Source organism: Mixophyes fleayi, chromosome 5 (assembly GCF_038048845.1).
Source record: "Mixophyes fleayi isolate aMixFle1 chromosome 5, aMixFle1.hap1, whole genome shotgun sequence".
Lineage (NCBI taxonomy): Eukaryota > Metazoa > Chordata > Amphibia > Anura > Limnodynastidae > Mixophyes > Mixophyes fleayi.
In genome coordinates, this window is record NC_134406.1 from 175,460,221 (window position 1) to 175,475,057 (window position 14,837).

The following is a 14,837-nucleotide window of genomic DNA, read 5'->3' on the forward strand; positions in this document are numbered from 1 at the left end:
AGTAAGTTATGAATACATTTTATTTACCCTGCCTGTCACCTATATACAGAGTTTCCGTGATTTTATTACCTGCTTCCTAGAGAACTGATAAGGTACATTCTCATTAAACGGACTTCACTGTGTGTAGGTGACGGGAGCAGTTCTAATTATTCCTAATGTCCCTTTTTGAGACATTCAATAAAACTGTGAATATATATGACCTAAATAGAAGATTGCAAAGGTTACACACAACTCTCTGTAGAAACCTACCGTGCTTATGGATAAAGGCTAGCCCTTGCAATATTTGATACATAATATTTCTGATGACTGACTCGGGAAACAACTTATTTCTGTGAAGAGACAAATTAAACATTTCAAGCAATGATTCAAATTTATTTGGAAAATAAAGCTTGTATAAAGCCTTACTTACAAAATTGTTGGTTTGTATCTAAAGTTTACAAGTGACTGACAACTGAAGTGAAAATGTATGTGTTTATATGAGGTAACTAATATATTTAGTTTTGTTTCATGCAAAAATTGTATTACGGTATAAGATATGTTAATATGGAATACATATTATATGCAGACAGTTAATTTTATTTGTAATGTAAATAGCAATATTTGTCCACAACAGTTAAGTATATATATTTAGTTTGAACCGTCATAAAATAACCAGAGTAAAAGTCTCTTGAATGTATTTTTAGTGTACATGCAGAACTATGGCTTTTTGCTATGATTGTTATAAAATAACCCCGTACTACTAGTACAGTTGCATAGTTACATGCTAAGAGCCTCATTTAGAGTGGGGCATATGTTAATTTTTGTGGTGTACATATATACTTTTCGTACTCTGCATTAGCACCGAAATGTGTCCGAATCTAGATTTGTGCATGTCTTAAACTTTCATCTCCTTAAGCCTGGAAAGGCGGAACTAGAGGAAACAATTATAAGTTGAGTATAGTAATGGTGTGTGCACATATGTTTGGCATGCCCACTGGAGATGCGACACAATTAGTTTTGAATGCATTTCAGATATGTCTCTAAGGAGACATATCTTTTGCAGGTACAGGATGCCTGTTCTAAAGATAAGCGATGATGATGAGCACTAACTTCTGATTGGCTATTTGTGTATTAACTTCTCCAGCTGATGGTACCTAATTCATTAGCATCACATCTAGATTAGGACAAGTCATGGCAGTCTATTTGTATTACTTATTTGTCATTTCCGTTTGGACTACTGCTGGAAAGAAGATTCCCATTGGATGTTTATAGGGGTAAACAACATATGTGAGGGTGTTTGTGTGTTTTTTTTTCTTCTTTAAACATTTAATTTTATTGAATTTTCAAAACATGGTACATAATACATTAAATATAAGGGGATTGTCCAAAAAGCAGAAAAAATACAGATAGATATATATAAAGTGGCTGTATACAGTGCACATATGCAATTTCACGGTATTTAAGCATCCACAGGAGACATTAGTCACAAGAATGGTATGATGAATTAATGGTGTGTAGAGAATGGCAATAAACCAGACATCCATATATAGAAATGATTAAACACTGGGAATAAAGGACTGCGCAAATGGATGTGGTTATTGACAAGAATAAGGACTACCAATTATAAAATCTAACAAAACATAACTTAAACAACAAGACGTTTTCCAGTACATCACCCTATTAAGCTAAAAGAGGTGCTGAGGCCAGCCAAGGAACCTACTTTATAAATTTTAGATTACCAAGAGTCCTGGAGAGTGTAATGAGGAGAGACTCCTTGGGGAGCCGGAGACGGGGAGGTCCGGTGTAGCAACCCCAGAGCTTCAGACCAAGCATGGGGTAGAGGGAGGAGAGATACGAAAAAAGATCAATCAGCCCCCAGGGTCCTATACAGAGACCAGGTGGTGTTATCAAACAATTTTAAGATATCGTTTCGTAAGTCAGTATGTAAAGAGTCTATGCATGGGCCCCATTTAGCACAGCATTTAATCATCCCCTTCTCAATATCTGGAAGGCTCGCCCTTCTATCAAAGCAGAGTGCATCAAGAAGTTCATTTTAACCTCAGATAGTGAGGGAGGGGAGGGGGTAGTCCAATGCCGGAGAATTAGGAGTTTGGCTATGGTGAGAACAGCCGTAATAAATGGTTTAATATCCTGAGTTTCCCGTAGGGGGAAGGATTGAGATCCAGTTGTCATAATTGCAAAAGAAGGAGGGCATCCCGATCTATAGGTAAGGAAATGCCTGGAGAGTTTAGAAAGTTCAGGACTTTGTTCCAAAAACTCAGAATATTTCTGCATGACCATATATTATGGAAGAAGGAGGCCGGTGTGTGTTTGCATTTGGAGCACATCACTGTCTCATCTTTTACATAATGTTTCCTCTGGTCTGGGAGATGTAGGCTGTGTTTAACAATTTTAGGTGAACCTCCTGCAGCCTGCTTGAGTGTAACCACTTCATCATATTATTGTGATATTTAATGAAATCAGACAGTGAGGGAAGCAATAAGGAATCTTTAGCCCAGGATGTACTGATGGCATCCCAAAGTTCTGAGATATCTGGGGGAAATAAATCATTATACAGAAATCGGATTCTAAATTTCTGGCTTTCTGAGTAATGTAAAAGGTTCTTCAGTGCACTGGGAGCAGGGAGAGTCAGTTTACCATCTGTATATAGCATGATATAATGATGTAATTGTAGGTATAGAAAAAGTGTGCGTTACGAAGATGGAATTTCCTTGAGTTGTTGGAAAGGAAATAGTGTGCCTCCAGGATCAAATACATCCCGGATTGAGGCAAAACCATTAGCTCTCCATGACGAGAAGAGTTTGTTGTCTAAACCAGGGATGAAATGCAGGATTACCCCAGATAGTAGTATATTTAGTAGTGGTATTGGGGTGTTCCAATCTTTTGGCAATACACAACCACGTTTTATGTGTATCTGTAAAGAGGATATTATTCAGAGCAATTCTAGGAAGCTTGAGATTTCAGCAGATAAATGAGGGCGGCAGGAGAGTAGGGGTAAAATCGTTAATTTTCTAAATTTAGGATAAAGTATAACTGTCGCAGTAACCAGCTTGAAGTATATCTAAAGATCACTGAGTACATAAAAGCAAAGAGGTCAGGGAAACAAATTCTACCTTGTTTTCTGCTATGTCTGAGTTTAGTAATTCAAATCCTTGGTCATTTGCCCTGCCACAGAAAGGTTTAAAATAGTGTTGTGCATTTATGTGCGTCAGATCTAGTGAGACGGGGCATTTTGTGTGGAAAATGAGAACTACTAACACTGTTAAGACACTTTTCTCTCTTGAATACTATATATAACACTTCATTATATTATAAAGTGTACGAGTAGGTAAAAGTGACTTTCACTTTTAGATTTGAACATATCTGGAGATGCATGAGACTCAACATACACACATAAAAATGCTCTTTATGTGTGTGTTCATAGCACAAAATGTATTATAATCTAAATAAGGCCTTAAAGAATTTTTTTTTGTATTCATGTTCACTAAAACATGCCTTGCATCAGCCACAATGTGCACAATATTAGTTTTGTAATAAATCTATTAATCTACAATGGATTATGTGCAGTTTTGAAATATACGTTAGATCTATTACTTGAAATTAAAAATTTGTTGCAAGAAGAATCCTTTACTGTTCTCCCTGTGTGCCTGGAGGTGCTGACTGGGTTCTCTCTGGAACCATGTGGTTCAAATATATGTAACAAGTATGGTTCTAAGATTTGGGGAAGGTGTACAGAGAGGGAATTTACATTGCTTTCCTCTTTTATTAAAAAAATACAAAAACAAAACAACAATACATGAAAAAGTGAAATATCACTAAATAGAAACAAATTCATTTACTTTCTTTAATCATGATCAGCTTGTCTACCAGGAGAGATTACTGCTATGTTTGCCTGCTACATGTCTGCCCAGGGCAAATCCCTTCAGAATGGCCTTAAAATTGATGCTGTAACAGAGATAACTGACCATTACAGCAACCATTCCTGTATAGTCACATGGAGCTGCAGCATAATTTTCCCTGTGTTATGATTTAGCTTTGGATAGGTGTGAACGAGCATGAGCGCTTCTTACAGTGATCAAATAATGATCCATACGATAGCTGTGCTTCATAAATGGATCCAAAGCGGGTTGCCTAACCAATACTTCAAAAATTAGCGTGAGCAAGCCAGTAAACTTAATACTATTATACATATATAAATATTTAGTATAGGATCATTCGGTTTATGTGTTCTCCATATGGTTTTAAGCAAATTAACTTGTGTTTTTGCAAGCAATAGAATTATTGTGGTCATGCTAACAGATGGAAGTACTTTATCATTTAGCCTTTCAGTCTGATGCATACAGCCTAACCTTAGTGTTGAATTTAAATTTTACATTTAACAGTATGTGTATTTGCAATATATGTATGGCAAATAGACTTGTAATCAGTAAGTGCTTGACTTTCAAACTAGTGTCACACGGGCATTTTAGTACAATGCACTTTTGCAGTCAGAATAAGCTTTAGTAATACGAAGGGAAAGCTTTGTTTCCTTGTCACATGGAAAGGGCTTCAAGTGTAAGAACACTATGTGCTGCCTTATCAAAGCTGACGTACTCTGAAGCGTTTGCTGTCTGACAGGGAAGTCTTTAATTTCACTTCTATGCATCACTACGGGAGTTTCAAAATGCCACGCTCTTTGGTTCGGAAAATCACAATGCTCTAAAACACCCGTGAGTTTGACAACTGTATTCAAGGACAGGAGATGGAGTCACACTGAAACGTAAGAATATATTTAGCTCACATAAACAGCGCATTAATCACTTGTGCAATTAATTAGGTTAGTGGACTCCAGTTATCTATGCAATAAGTTTCACACTATCTTCTTTTTATGTATGTATATTTTATTTAGAAAAGAAGATATGAAAGAGCTGGGATTTCAGAAGTTAGTGCTGAGAATGAATACATTTACAATTGGCACACTTGGAGCACTTTCAGTGTAACAATGAAACTAAGCTTTTCTTTCGTATTACTAAAGCTTTTTCTGCACTGTACTAAAATTCCTGTGTGACACTAGTCTTAAAGTCAAGCACTTCCTGATTTCCAGTATCTTTGCCATACATATATTGAAAATACACATACTGTTAAAAGTAAAATTTAAATTCAACACTAGGGTTAGGCTGTATGCATCAGACTAAAAGTCTATAAAGTGCCTCTATCTGTTACCATGACCAAAATAATTATATTGCTTGCAAAAAGACAAGTTAATTGGCTTAAAACCTCAGATAACTCATAATCAAGCTTCTGCTGTTAGAGCCACAACACCATACAAGCAACGTTTTATACACTCAGTGGTCACTTTATTAGGTATTATTTTCTAGTACTGGGTAGGACCCACTTTTATCCCCAAAACAAAATTAATTCTTCGTGGCATGGATTAAACAAGGTGCTGGAGACTTTCTGGTCCATGTTTACATGATATCATCACACAGTTGCTGCAGATTTGTTGGCTGCACATTAATGCAGCAAATCTCCCATTCCACCACATCCCAAAGGTCATCTACTGGACTGAGAACTGGTGAAGATGGAGGACACTGAAGAACATTGAACTCATTGTCATGTTCATGGAACCACCTTGAGATGATGTATGCGTTGCGACATTGCGCATTATCCTGCTGGAAATAGCCATAAGAAGATGGCTAGACGGTGGACATAAAGGGATGCACATGGTCAACAACAATACTCATTTAGGCTGTGACATTTAAACAATGTTAATTTGCCATTAAGGGGCCTAATGTGTGCCAAGAGAACATTCCCCACACGATTACACCACCAGCCTGCACCAGTAACACAAGGCAGGATGGGTCCATGGATTCAGGTTGTTTATGTCAAATTCTCACCCAACTATCTGCATGTCAGACCAAGTGATATTTTTTTTCAATCTTCAACTGCCCAGTTTTGGTGAGCCTGTGCCCACTGTAGCCTCAGCTTCCTGTTCTTAGCTGACAGGAGTGGGAGTGGTCTTCTGCTGCTGTAGCCCATCCACTTTAAGGTTCAACGTACTGTGCATTCAGAGATGCTATTCTGTATACCACTGTTGCAACACATGGTTATTTGAGTTAATTTCATCTTCCTTAGATCACATTTCTTCTCCATTCCAGTGAATGAAAGACAACTGAACCTCTTGACCATGTCTGCATGCTTTTATGCATGGAGTTTCTGCCACGTGATTGGCACTGATTGATTAGATATTTGCATTAATGAGCAAAAAAGTGTTCACTGAGTGCATATTTTTTTAAATTACCTTTGATTACAGAAAACTTGGTGTATTATCATTATGTTAAAGATAACCCTGAAGTGGTTTGGGTGAATATTCTTTCAAATCTAAATTTAGGTAATTGAAATATTTCTATCTGAATTTACAGAGTGATGCAATATTTATTTAGTAAATATAAGATTGCACAGTTCAGTATGAAGGCACCATGCCTTAATAAACAGAGCTAGATCAAACAGACACAGGGGCTATTTACTAAAAAGTGCAAGCGTACAATAAAATAAAAAGAATAAATCTAGAGCAACCAATCTGATACTTCATTTATTTTGTACTGTCTAATTTGAACTCAGTCAATGAAAGCTAATTTCTGATTGGCTTTCATGGGGGAATGCCAATTTGCACTTTGGTAATAAATAACCCCCACTGTGTTAGAATGTAACTCTGGGACATAAGATCATACCTGTCTTTCATTAATTGATAAAGATTTTCTTTCATATATTCAAACACAAAATAGAGCTGGTCATTCTCTCTGATCACTTCCTTTAGCTTGACCACATTAGCGTGATTAAGTTTTTTCAAAGACTGCAAAAATAAAAGAGAAACATTAATTAAATACTTACTCACAAAATTGTGGTTACAATATTTGGGAAATTCTTGGGTCTACAAATGAATTGGAATATTAAAAAAGGGTTTTATTGCCTAGGTTTTTCTCACCTAGCTAGTTCCCTTTATACTCTCATCTTTTATCCATATTCTTTAGATCCTTTTTTTAATGGAAACAAGCTAGAATTAAATTGACTACTCTTCAAAGAGTGAATAATGAGGGGGAAATGGCAGCCAAAAACCCATATTTCTATCTTCGGCTGCATAAATAAAGCATTTTGTCTGTTGTTGCACTGCTACAGTCACAGAATCCTCACTTAAAATTCTGTCCTGTTGGTTACATACTTTTCATCTGGCTGGGAACTTTGAGGTAAAGGGGGTTGTAACAATAAGAAAACAATTGCCCACACTAGAGGTGATTACACTAGTTTAGGAAAAAAGTAAAAATATTTAAATTTACCAGTGATTCTCACAATGTATCCCTATATGGAACAACTCAGATGTACAAAAGATTATAAAAAAAAAGGCAAAGGAGGTACAATTCAAAAAAATTGGGATGTTGAAATCATTTAAAAATTTACAAACTAATTTCAATATTCCTACAAACGTCTTTTATAGATCCAGATTTTCTAAATTATTCCCAAAAATTAAGCCAAATATTGATTCTTCACTGAACATATTACTCTGACGGCATGCTTTTTAAAGCCATACACAATCAAATAAGGAATAGGTTAATTTCATCTACAGACCTTATTCATGTTTGGGAAATACCCGCGCTTTAAAGATACTGGGCAGATGTATTAAAAGAATCTATTCTTATACAGGGTTAAACTTGATGAAAACCCACTTACACTGTGATGGCTAGATAAACTCCATGCAGAAAATCCATAAATTCGAGCTGAAAGGCAACTATTATTTTTTTATCATGGAATGTGCAAAACTACAGAGGACATATTAATTCCCTAATCTGATCTAATGGATGACATTTGTAAATGATACGATTAAGTTGGAAAATATATTTCTGAGCATAAAGATAATCAGTTGAAACACAACAATATTTGGAAACCTTGGATTAGTAAACATGAACCTGAGGGTTTGTTGATCCGCTAAACTAAATACACATTTTAAAGCATAGATCTAGTGGAGGACCGAGCAGGGAAAGCAAAGTGCGCAATTGTGTGTGTGCAAATTCATATCACAAAAGGGTCAAGTTTGTGCATATTGTTTGCCAGGTACATAAGCTGTGCAACACTTGTGCTACCACCTCGCAATCACCCCACCAAAATTGTAGCTTCACTTTAAATAAAATTACCTTCACTTCTTTTAAATTCATACATTCTTCCCAGGAGTAGAACTTTCTTTTCATCCTGTGGGAAGAAAAAACAACAATGAACACAAACTGTATTAGATTTTTTAAGTTTTAGGTTTTCTTTCTGTAAAAGTAACTAGCAAAACAAAAGCTTATTTAATCATTTTACTTAAGGTACAGTACAAAATAATTTCATAACATATATGGTGGTACAGCTCACTTACTTCTTGATAGCCACTAGTTCTCCAGACTCATTGCTTTTCCCCATTAGCACACTACCATATGTGCCATCCCCAAGTTGCTTCATTGTGGTATACCGGTTCATTTTTGTAATTTGCTTTATAAGGCTCGGGTAAATGGATTGTATCTACACACAGTGACCGTTAAGAGCCAGTGTTAACAATTTCCTGCTGTAAGATGATTATGTGGAAAATATACATGTAAACATTTTATTTTTAGTTTACTGTTTCGGGGTTATGTTGCGAGTGTTGGTAAGATGCTGAGAACTCAGTAAAGTTGCCATTTCAAATGGAACCTAAAAGATAAAAAAAAAAATGCTGTTGGCATATCATTTATTTGGTAGGATGACTAAAGCACACAATAGATCAAGCATGCTACCATGTAGTCAGTATTTACACCCCACAGTGTAGCCTTTCATTAACAGTCGCATGCCAGCAAAAGTTATAATAAATTATTCTGGCATTCAAAATCCAGTGACACTAGATGTATATATATGTGACCATGGAAGGAGATTTTGGAAACATTGTTTGGGAAGACTCGATGTAAAAGTTTTGCCAGTCCTGGAGGCAGATTTCTGAATTTTTTATCTAAATAGCTGTGTTGTATGAGCCCTTGACACAAGAGGCAATTAGCTGCTGGTTAGTTACAGATTAGCTACTCATAAGAATCAAAACTAATTGACCACACCAATGCTCACATCTCTGTAGGAAGCAGTTAAATCAGCAATGTTTTAATTATTTAATGTTTACTGCACCTGTATAAACGCTGTATAACTTTACCTTTCCAGTATCTGCAGTTAATTAAAATGCATCCTGACATGGTGATAGAGATAGGACAGCGCAGTACTTGTTAGTTAGTCTGAGGCATAGCCTGGGTTTTTCATGATGCTCTGGGTCCTGTACTGATCAACACATGTGAGATACTTAAGTTATTCTGATGTCTGCCAAATGGATAAAGTTGTGCAGCATTTTGACCACACATTTTAAATGTGTTGTTAAATTCTGACATCAATTAGTATTCCTACCCTTATGTCACTATTGCCTTTAGAGTTATCTTTGTTGAACCTACAATACAACAAGTGATAGGTACCTGAAAGTGAGCTATAAATAAGTTGCAAAACTTTTCCAGAGGCATTGTAATAATATTTACGCACTGCGTTTTACACTATTTACAAACTGCGTTTTTTAAAAAAGAGAGAGAGAGCTCTTGAAAGATTGAAGGTTTGGAAAAAGTTTGGTCAGGCAGAGTAGGGGGTTACATGAGTTGGGAAATGCCTTGAAGTCAGGTGTGTGATGTGGTTATCAGAGAGGAGGAGAGAAGTAGGTCAGAGGCAGATCAAAGAAGATGAGAGTAAATGTATATTGTGATGAGGCTGGAAATGTATGAAGAGTAAGAGTTGGAGAGGGCCTTGGAGGTAAGGTTAAGTAGTGTGAATTGAATTCTGGAGGTAATGGGGAGCCAGAGAATGTATTTGGAGAGTGGTGCAGCATATGTGGATCAGCGAGAGAGAAAGATTTCGATGCAACATTTTGGATGGATTATAGAGGGGAAAGATAAGATATGGGAAGGCCAGATAGCAAGAAGTTGCAGTAGTGAAGGCTGGATAAGGAATTTTCTAACAAGTGAGAAAGGGGCATATTCTAGCAATGTTTCGAAGGAGTAGGAAAAAAGGCAGCTCAAGGGACTGGATATGAGGAATGAAGCAGAGGACAGTGTATGACACCATGGCAGCAGGCTTGCAAATCAGATCAGAGTGTGATATTGTCAATCGTGAAGGAGACTAGAGGAGTGAGAGTGACACTAGGATGATGAGCTCTGTTTTGGACATATTGAGCTCTAGGTAGAAATGGGCAATTGGACATACAGAAAAAAAAGAAAAGGATAGGGGAAAAATTGTTGATTTATGTGTCATCTACATAGGTAGTGTTGTCTGCATAGGTAGCGGAGGGTGAAAAGCATATTAGTTCACAAAGAGAAGGGGTATAAATAGAAATTCCAAGAGGCGCGGAATCTCAACAGAGGAAGTGGATGGGAGGATGTGTCAGAAGTAGAGACTGAAGGGGCGTATATAAAGGCAGGAGGTGCACCAGGAGTAAAACAGTGCTGTGAAGGCCAAAGGAGTGAAGGGTATTGAGAAGAAGTGAGTGGCCAACTATATCAAACGCGGTAGAGAGGTCAAGTCGGATGAGTAGGAAGAAGTAATCCTTCAACTTATCCAAAAGTAGGTCATTGGTGACTTTAGTAAGGGCAGCATTGATGGAGTGTAAATGTTCTGTTGATCAGGTCCATGTAGTTCTGCTCTGTCCTGTTTCAATCAGACTGAGCAGGAATTGATGCAATTTAACTAATCCCCTAACCCGCAAAGTTTCAAACGCTCCTTTAAAAACCCACTTGTAACTTGAAGTCAACCATTCCACCATTCCCCTACAAAGTATACCAAACCTTCTTTCACCCTCCATCTCACCCACTCTTGTGTCAACCCCTCCTTTTTGTTTTCTAGACTGTATACTCTAGTGAGCAGGGTCCTCTTCCCTCCTGTTCCTCTTTTCATTACCTATCACTTCTGCAAACCAGCTACACTGTGCACCTCCTCCTTGAACTCCACTCCTCCATTGTCTTCACACCACTTATCAGGCTGTATTCTTGTTAGTCGTGCCCACGCCCATGGGCACAGGTTTCATCTTACCTCATTGCACAAGCAATGAGATAAGTGGGTACAAAAGATAAAAAGGGGACAGATGTGAAACCAGGCAGAGGAGACAGATATGAAACATAGTAGCAAGCAACATATATGTGGCAAAAGGTAAATGGTGGTTTGGACAAGGAGAAAGAGACAATGGTTGTGCTAGTGAAGCAGGTGAAGACAAAGGGTAGGTGTAGTAAGGGTAGGTGGGGGCATTGGCAGAGGAGGCATTTGGACAGCATGCAGTAGAAACATGTAGGAGACATGTGAGCACTAGTAGGCAGAAGACAGGGAAAATCAAGTGACAGAGGCAAGGAAGCATGGAAGACAATAGGTGCAGAAATTAAGGAAGGGGAGCAAAAATAGTAATACACAAAGGGAGCAAAAATGAGTTCACCACAATAGAAAAAAAGTGCAGAACCCCACCACGCTGGAGATGGAATGCCAGAATAAATGGCAACAACATGGGTGTTACATGTGTGTACTATGCTTGTGTGATCCTAGCATTATAGTATATACAAGTCTAGTTTATATTTACCAGGATATAAAATGTAGCACAGTTTTGAACTTATCGTAATGGCTGTGACCTAGTTGTGCTAACTCATGTTTCAGGTAATGGACCTGCACTGGCTGCACAAAGTTACAGTATATGCCGATATCTTTTCTTTGTCACTATCCCAAGTAACTTGACATCCACATAATCTTTAATTATCACTACCATTATATGTTACACTTGCTTCTTGCAAAAACCATTAGAGCTTTTTGCACAAGATCAAGTTGTGACACTTGAAAAGTCTACCGGGAATTTGTACTTAATATTCCTTGATACCTATTATTCGGCATGTCATTTGTTTGCGTGAGAAACAGGTATGTAAAAACATGGACTACACAACACTATGTAGATAAAATATGTACAATTAGTTCTCCAGGTTTCATTTACGAACATTAAACACTGGTGTAAAACATGCACTGTATCACAAAAGCCCATCAGTGTTTAGCTTTTTTATGTCTAGTCCAAATTAGACATAAAAAAACCAAGTGTCTTATTTGTTGCTATAGCGTAGTGCAGTACTGCACATTTTTGTACCTTAATGCTATGTCAGTATGTGAACCCTTCTGTGTACTTGTTCCAGCATCAGTCATCAAACAGTAAAACACTGATCTCATTTGAGCACCAGAAGTACATGTCATAGAAAAGGAAATATAGTAATTATCATATAACAGCAAAATACTAATATAATATATTCTAATTGGCTTATGTACAACTATCTAATCAAGGGCAGTCACTTTTCTTATTGGCTAAAAAAAATAAAAAATAAAAATAAAATTCAAATACAATATTGATACAGATTATAACTATCCAGTCCCCATTGAAATAGTCACTGCTACTCCTATATTCATTCTATGTGTCATCCAGCAACCCTGTATAATTCACCAATCGGGACAAAGCTGGGACTGTCCCGTCTAAATTGGGATGTTTAGTAGGTATGGGAAAGGTATTTGACAATCCTTCCCTATTAATACATCAACATTTCCTCATGATGCGATCAGATCATAGTTGCCTACTCTCCCGGAATGTAATTTTTGTGAGTTCTCCCGGACTCCTGAGAGAGCAGGCAAAAATCCCGGATCCAGCTGTCTCCATTGTTGAAGATGGGTAGGGGCGGGGCTAAATGTGGCATCGTGGCCCGCCCCCTGCTGCGATTGGCCGAAATTGCATAGGATTGACAGGGGCGGAGCCTAACGCCACACCATGCGTGGCTATGCCCCTTCGACTGACCCCCTCCCGGACAGCTGCCTTCAAAAGTAGGTAAGTATGGATCAGATTAGATGAGATTTTACAATTATCGTACATGTGTTGCACACAAAAAAAATTAATTGAAAGACCATAATAGAAAAGACTCTTCAGAACTATGATCAAGTTTGAAAACTTTGATCTCCCAGTATTTGTAACGTATAGTATCGCTATGTCTGTCAGCAGATTAAACAATCATCATCAATCTATATATTTCAGGCACTTGCTCATTATAACTAATTTATGGTATTTAATTTGTTCCGTATGTGTTTAAATTGTTCAATGCAAAAATTGTTTATAAAAACAACTTTTGATTAAAATATTCATTCCGTTTGTGGGTAACTTAACACCTGGAGGCCCTGTCATTTCTCAAATCATACTCTCTATCACTTTTCCATTTTAGAAAGATTCCTTCAGATCACTATTTAACATATTCTCTAAACATTATATATATGGTTAATAATTAGAGGTTATCTCCTAAAGCTTAGAGGTGGAAAGTTGAGGACAAATTTAGAAACTTAAATTATTCATTCAAAGCAAAATGTAGTACAAGATTATAGATAACAAGAATATGCAACAAATAGCTCGATGTATCCCATTAGTATACACTAAAATCCTAGCAGTATTTCAACACATTTTAAAATATATAATCAATGTTTCAAAGTGCAGCAATATTGTTTCACCTAAGCAAAAATTAATAATATTTAAGAGATACCTTGGATAATATGTTTGAGTTTTAGTTTAGGAGACACAGCAAAGACTCTCCTTCTGTTGAGTATTTCTGCTTAGTTTGGTTGTTCTGAGTAACAGACACTAAAATGCAGCCTTAGGACTGTCTAGTAAACCCTGCCCGATCAACTGATAACTCTGTTCAGACAGAATTCAAACAGTAGCTAATCCAACCAGGCTGGAAGCAGCTTGGTGACAGTGTCACATGGAAGTGACAGAAACAGTTTAGTTCTGCAGTAATGTATCGTGGTAGGTCTAGTTTCTTTCACCATAATCACTACATAAAGAGATGTGATGTGGCTGTACTTCTGCTATCAAGAAAGCATTTTGAGAAGATAGGCTTCATACCCACTGGTGTTAATTTTATGCATTTTATTAACATTAACGCTAGTAAAATGGACATAAATGGGTCAGAAAATGGAACTCGTTGTATTCAGTGACACCATATCCATTAATGTTTTTACTACCTTTCAGGTGCTTTGCATTTTTCTGAACGCATCTTGTTCCATTCAACATGTTAATCACAAATTAAATGCACTATGGAAGTCTACAGTGACCTCTAATGACCTCAAAGAATATCTCCCAACTGTTCCGATTTCAGCGGGACAGTCCCGCGGGTGGAAATGTTGGAGGAAGGCAGGCATGAAATGGACAGCGCTAGAGGCCCGTCTCCATGTGGTCACGTCCCTAATACACCGTGCCAGCGCTTCCTATTCCGCTGCTGGGGACAGACATGCTGGGAGAAATGCTAGTAACAAAGACATCTGAAATGCGCTGTAGACTTTCTTGCTTGTCCAGGAGAATCCTAGACATTGTGGAAGAGTCAGCAAGAGTCTATGTTTATTACAATCATTATTCCAAGATGAAATTACTTTTTAACAATAGGCAAGAACAATGTTAACATATTTACAACAATGTAGACAACAAGATATAAACACTGGCGCTCAATGCAGTATTGTATAAATGAAGTGATAAGGTTAAACCCACATATACACCTCTTCCATGTGAGGAGGCAGCCTTCCTTCAAAACTCTGGCTGGTAAGGCCGAAAATAGATGTGGTAGGTGCAACAGAAGGAGGGCGCAATAGTGATGTCAACAGATTATACTGAACAAGGTGGGTACAGAATAGGTTGGCATAAGGATGTGATACAAATCTCTGGGTTGGTATCCAACAATAATGTAGTTGAACCAGTTCACAAATCCAAACGCTAGACAGAATGTTCAAGC

General features: G+C 37.4%; 1 protein-coding gene across 7 annotated transcripts in view; it reads right to left on the reverse strand.

The window, feature by feature from the left end:
* The window catches only part of MAK (male germ cell associated kinase), a 48,717-nt gene that overhangs the window by 24,864 nt on the left and 9,016 nt on the right, over positions 1 to 14,837 (reverse strand). For 4 of the 7 annotated variants that reach the window (XM_075213065.1, XM_075213066.1, XM_075213063.1 and 1 more), the window contains exons 2-4: positions 8,387 to 8,697; positions 8,166 to 8,220; positions 6,711 to 6,832 (exon numbers count right to left, since the gene is read on the reverse strand). In XM_075213065.1, the coding sequence (XP_075069166.1) occupies positions 6,711 to 6,832; positions 8,166 to 8,220; positions 8,387 to 8,487 (278 nt within the window). In that variant the 5' untranslated portion in view covers positions 8,488 to 8,697. Of the gene's footprint in view, positions 1 to 249; positions 330 to 6,710; positions 6,833 to 8,165; positions 8,221 to 8,386; positions 8,698 to 14,837 lie in introns of all 7 variants that reach the window. The other 3 variants (XM_075213067.1, XM_075213061.1, XM_075213064.1) reach the window with 1 other exon arrangement.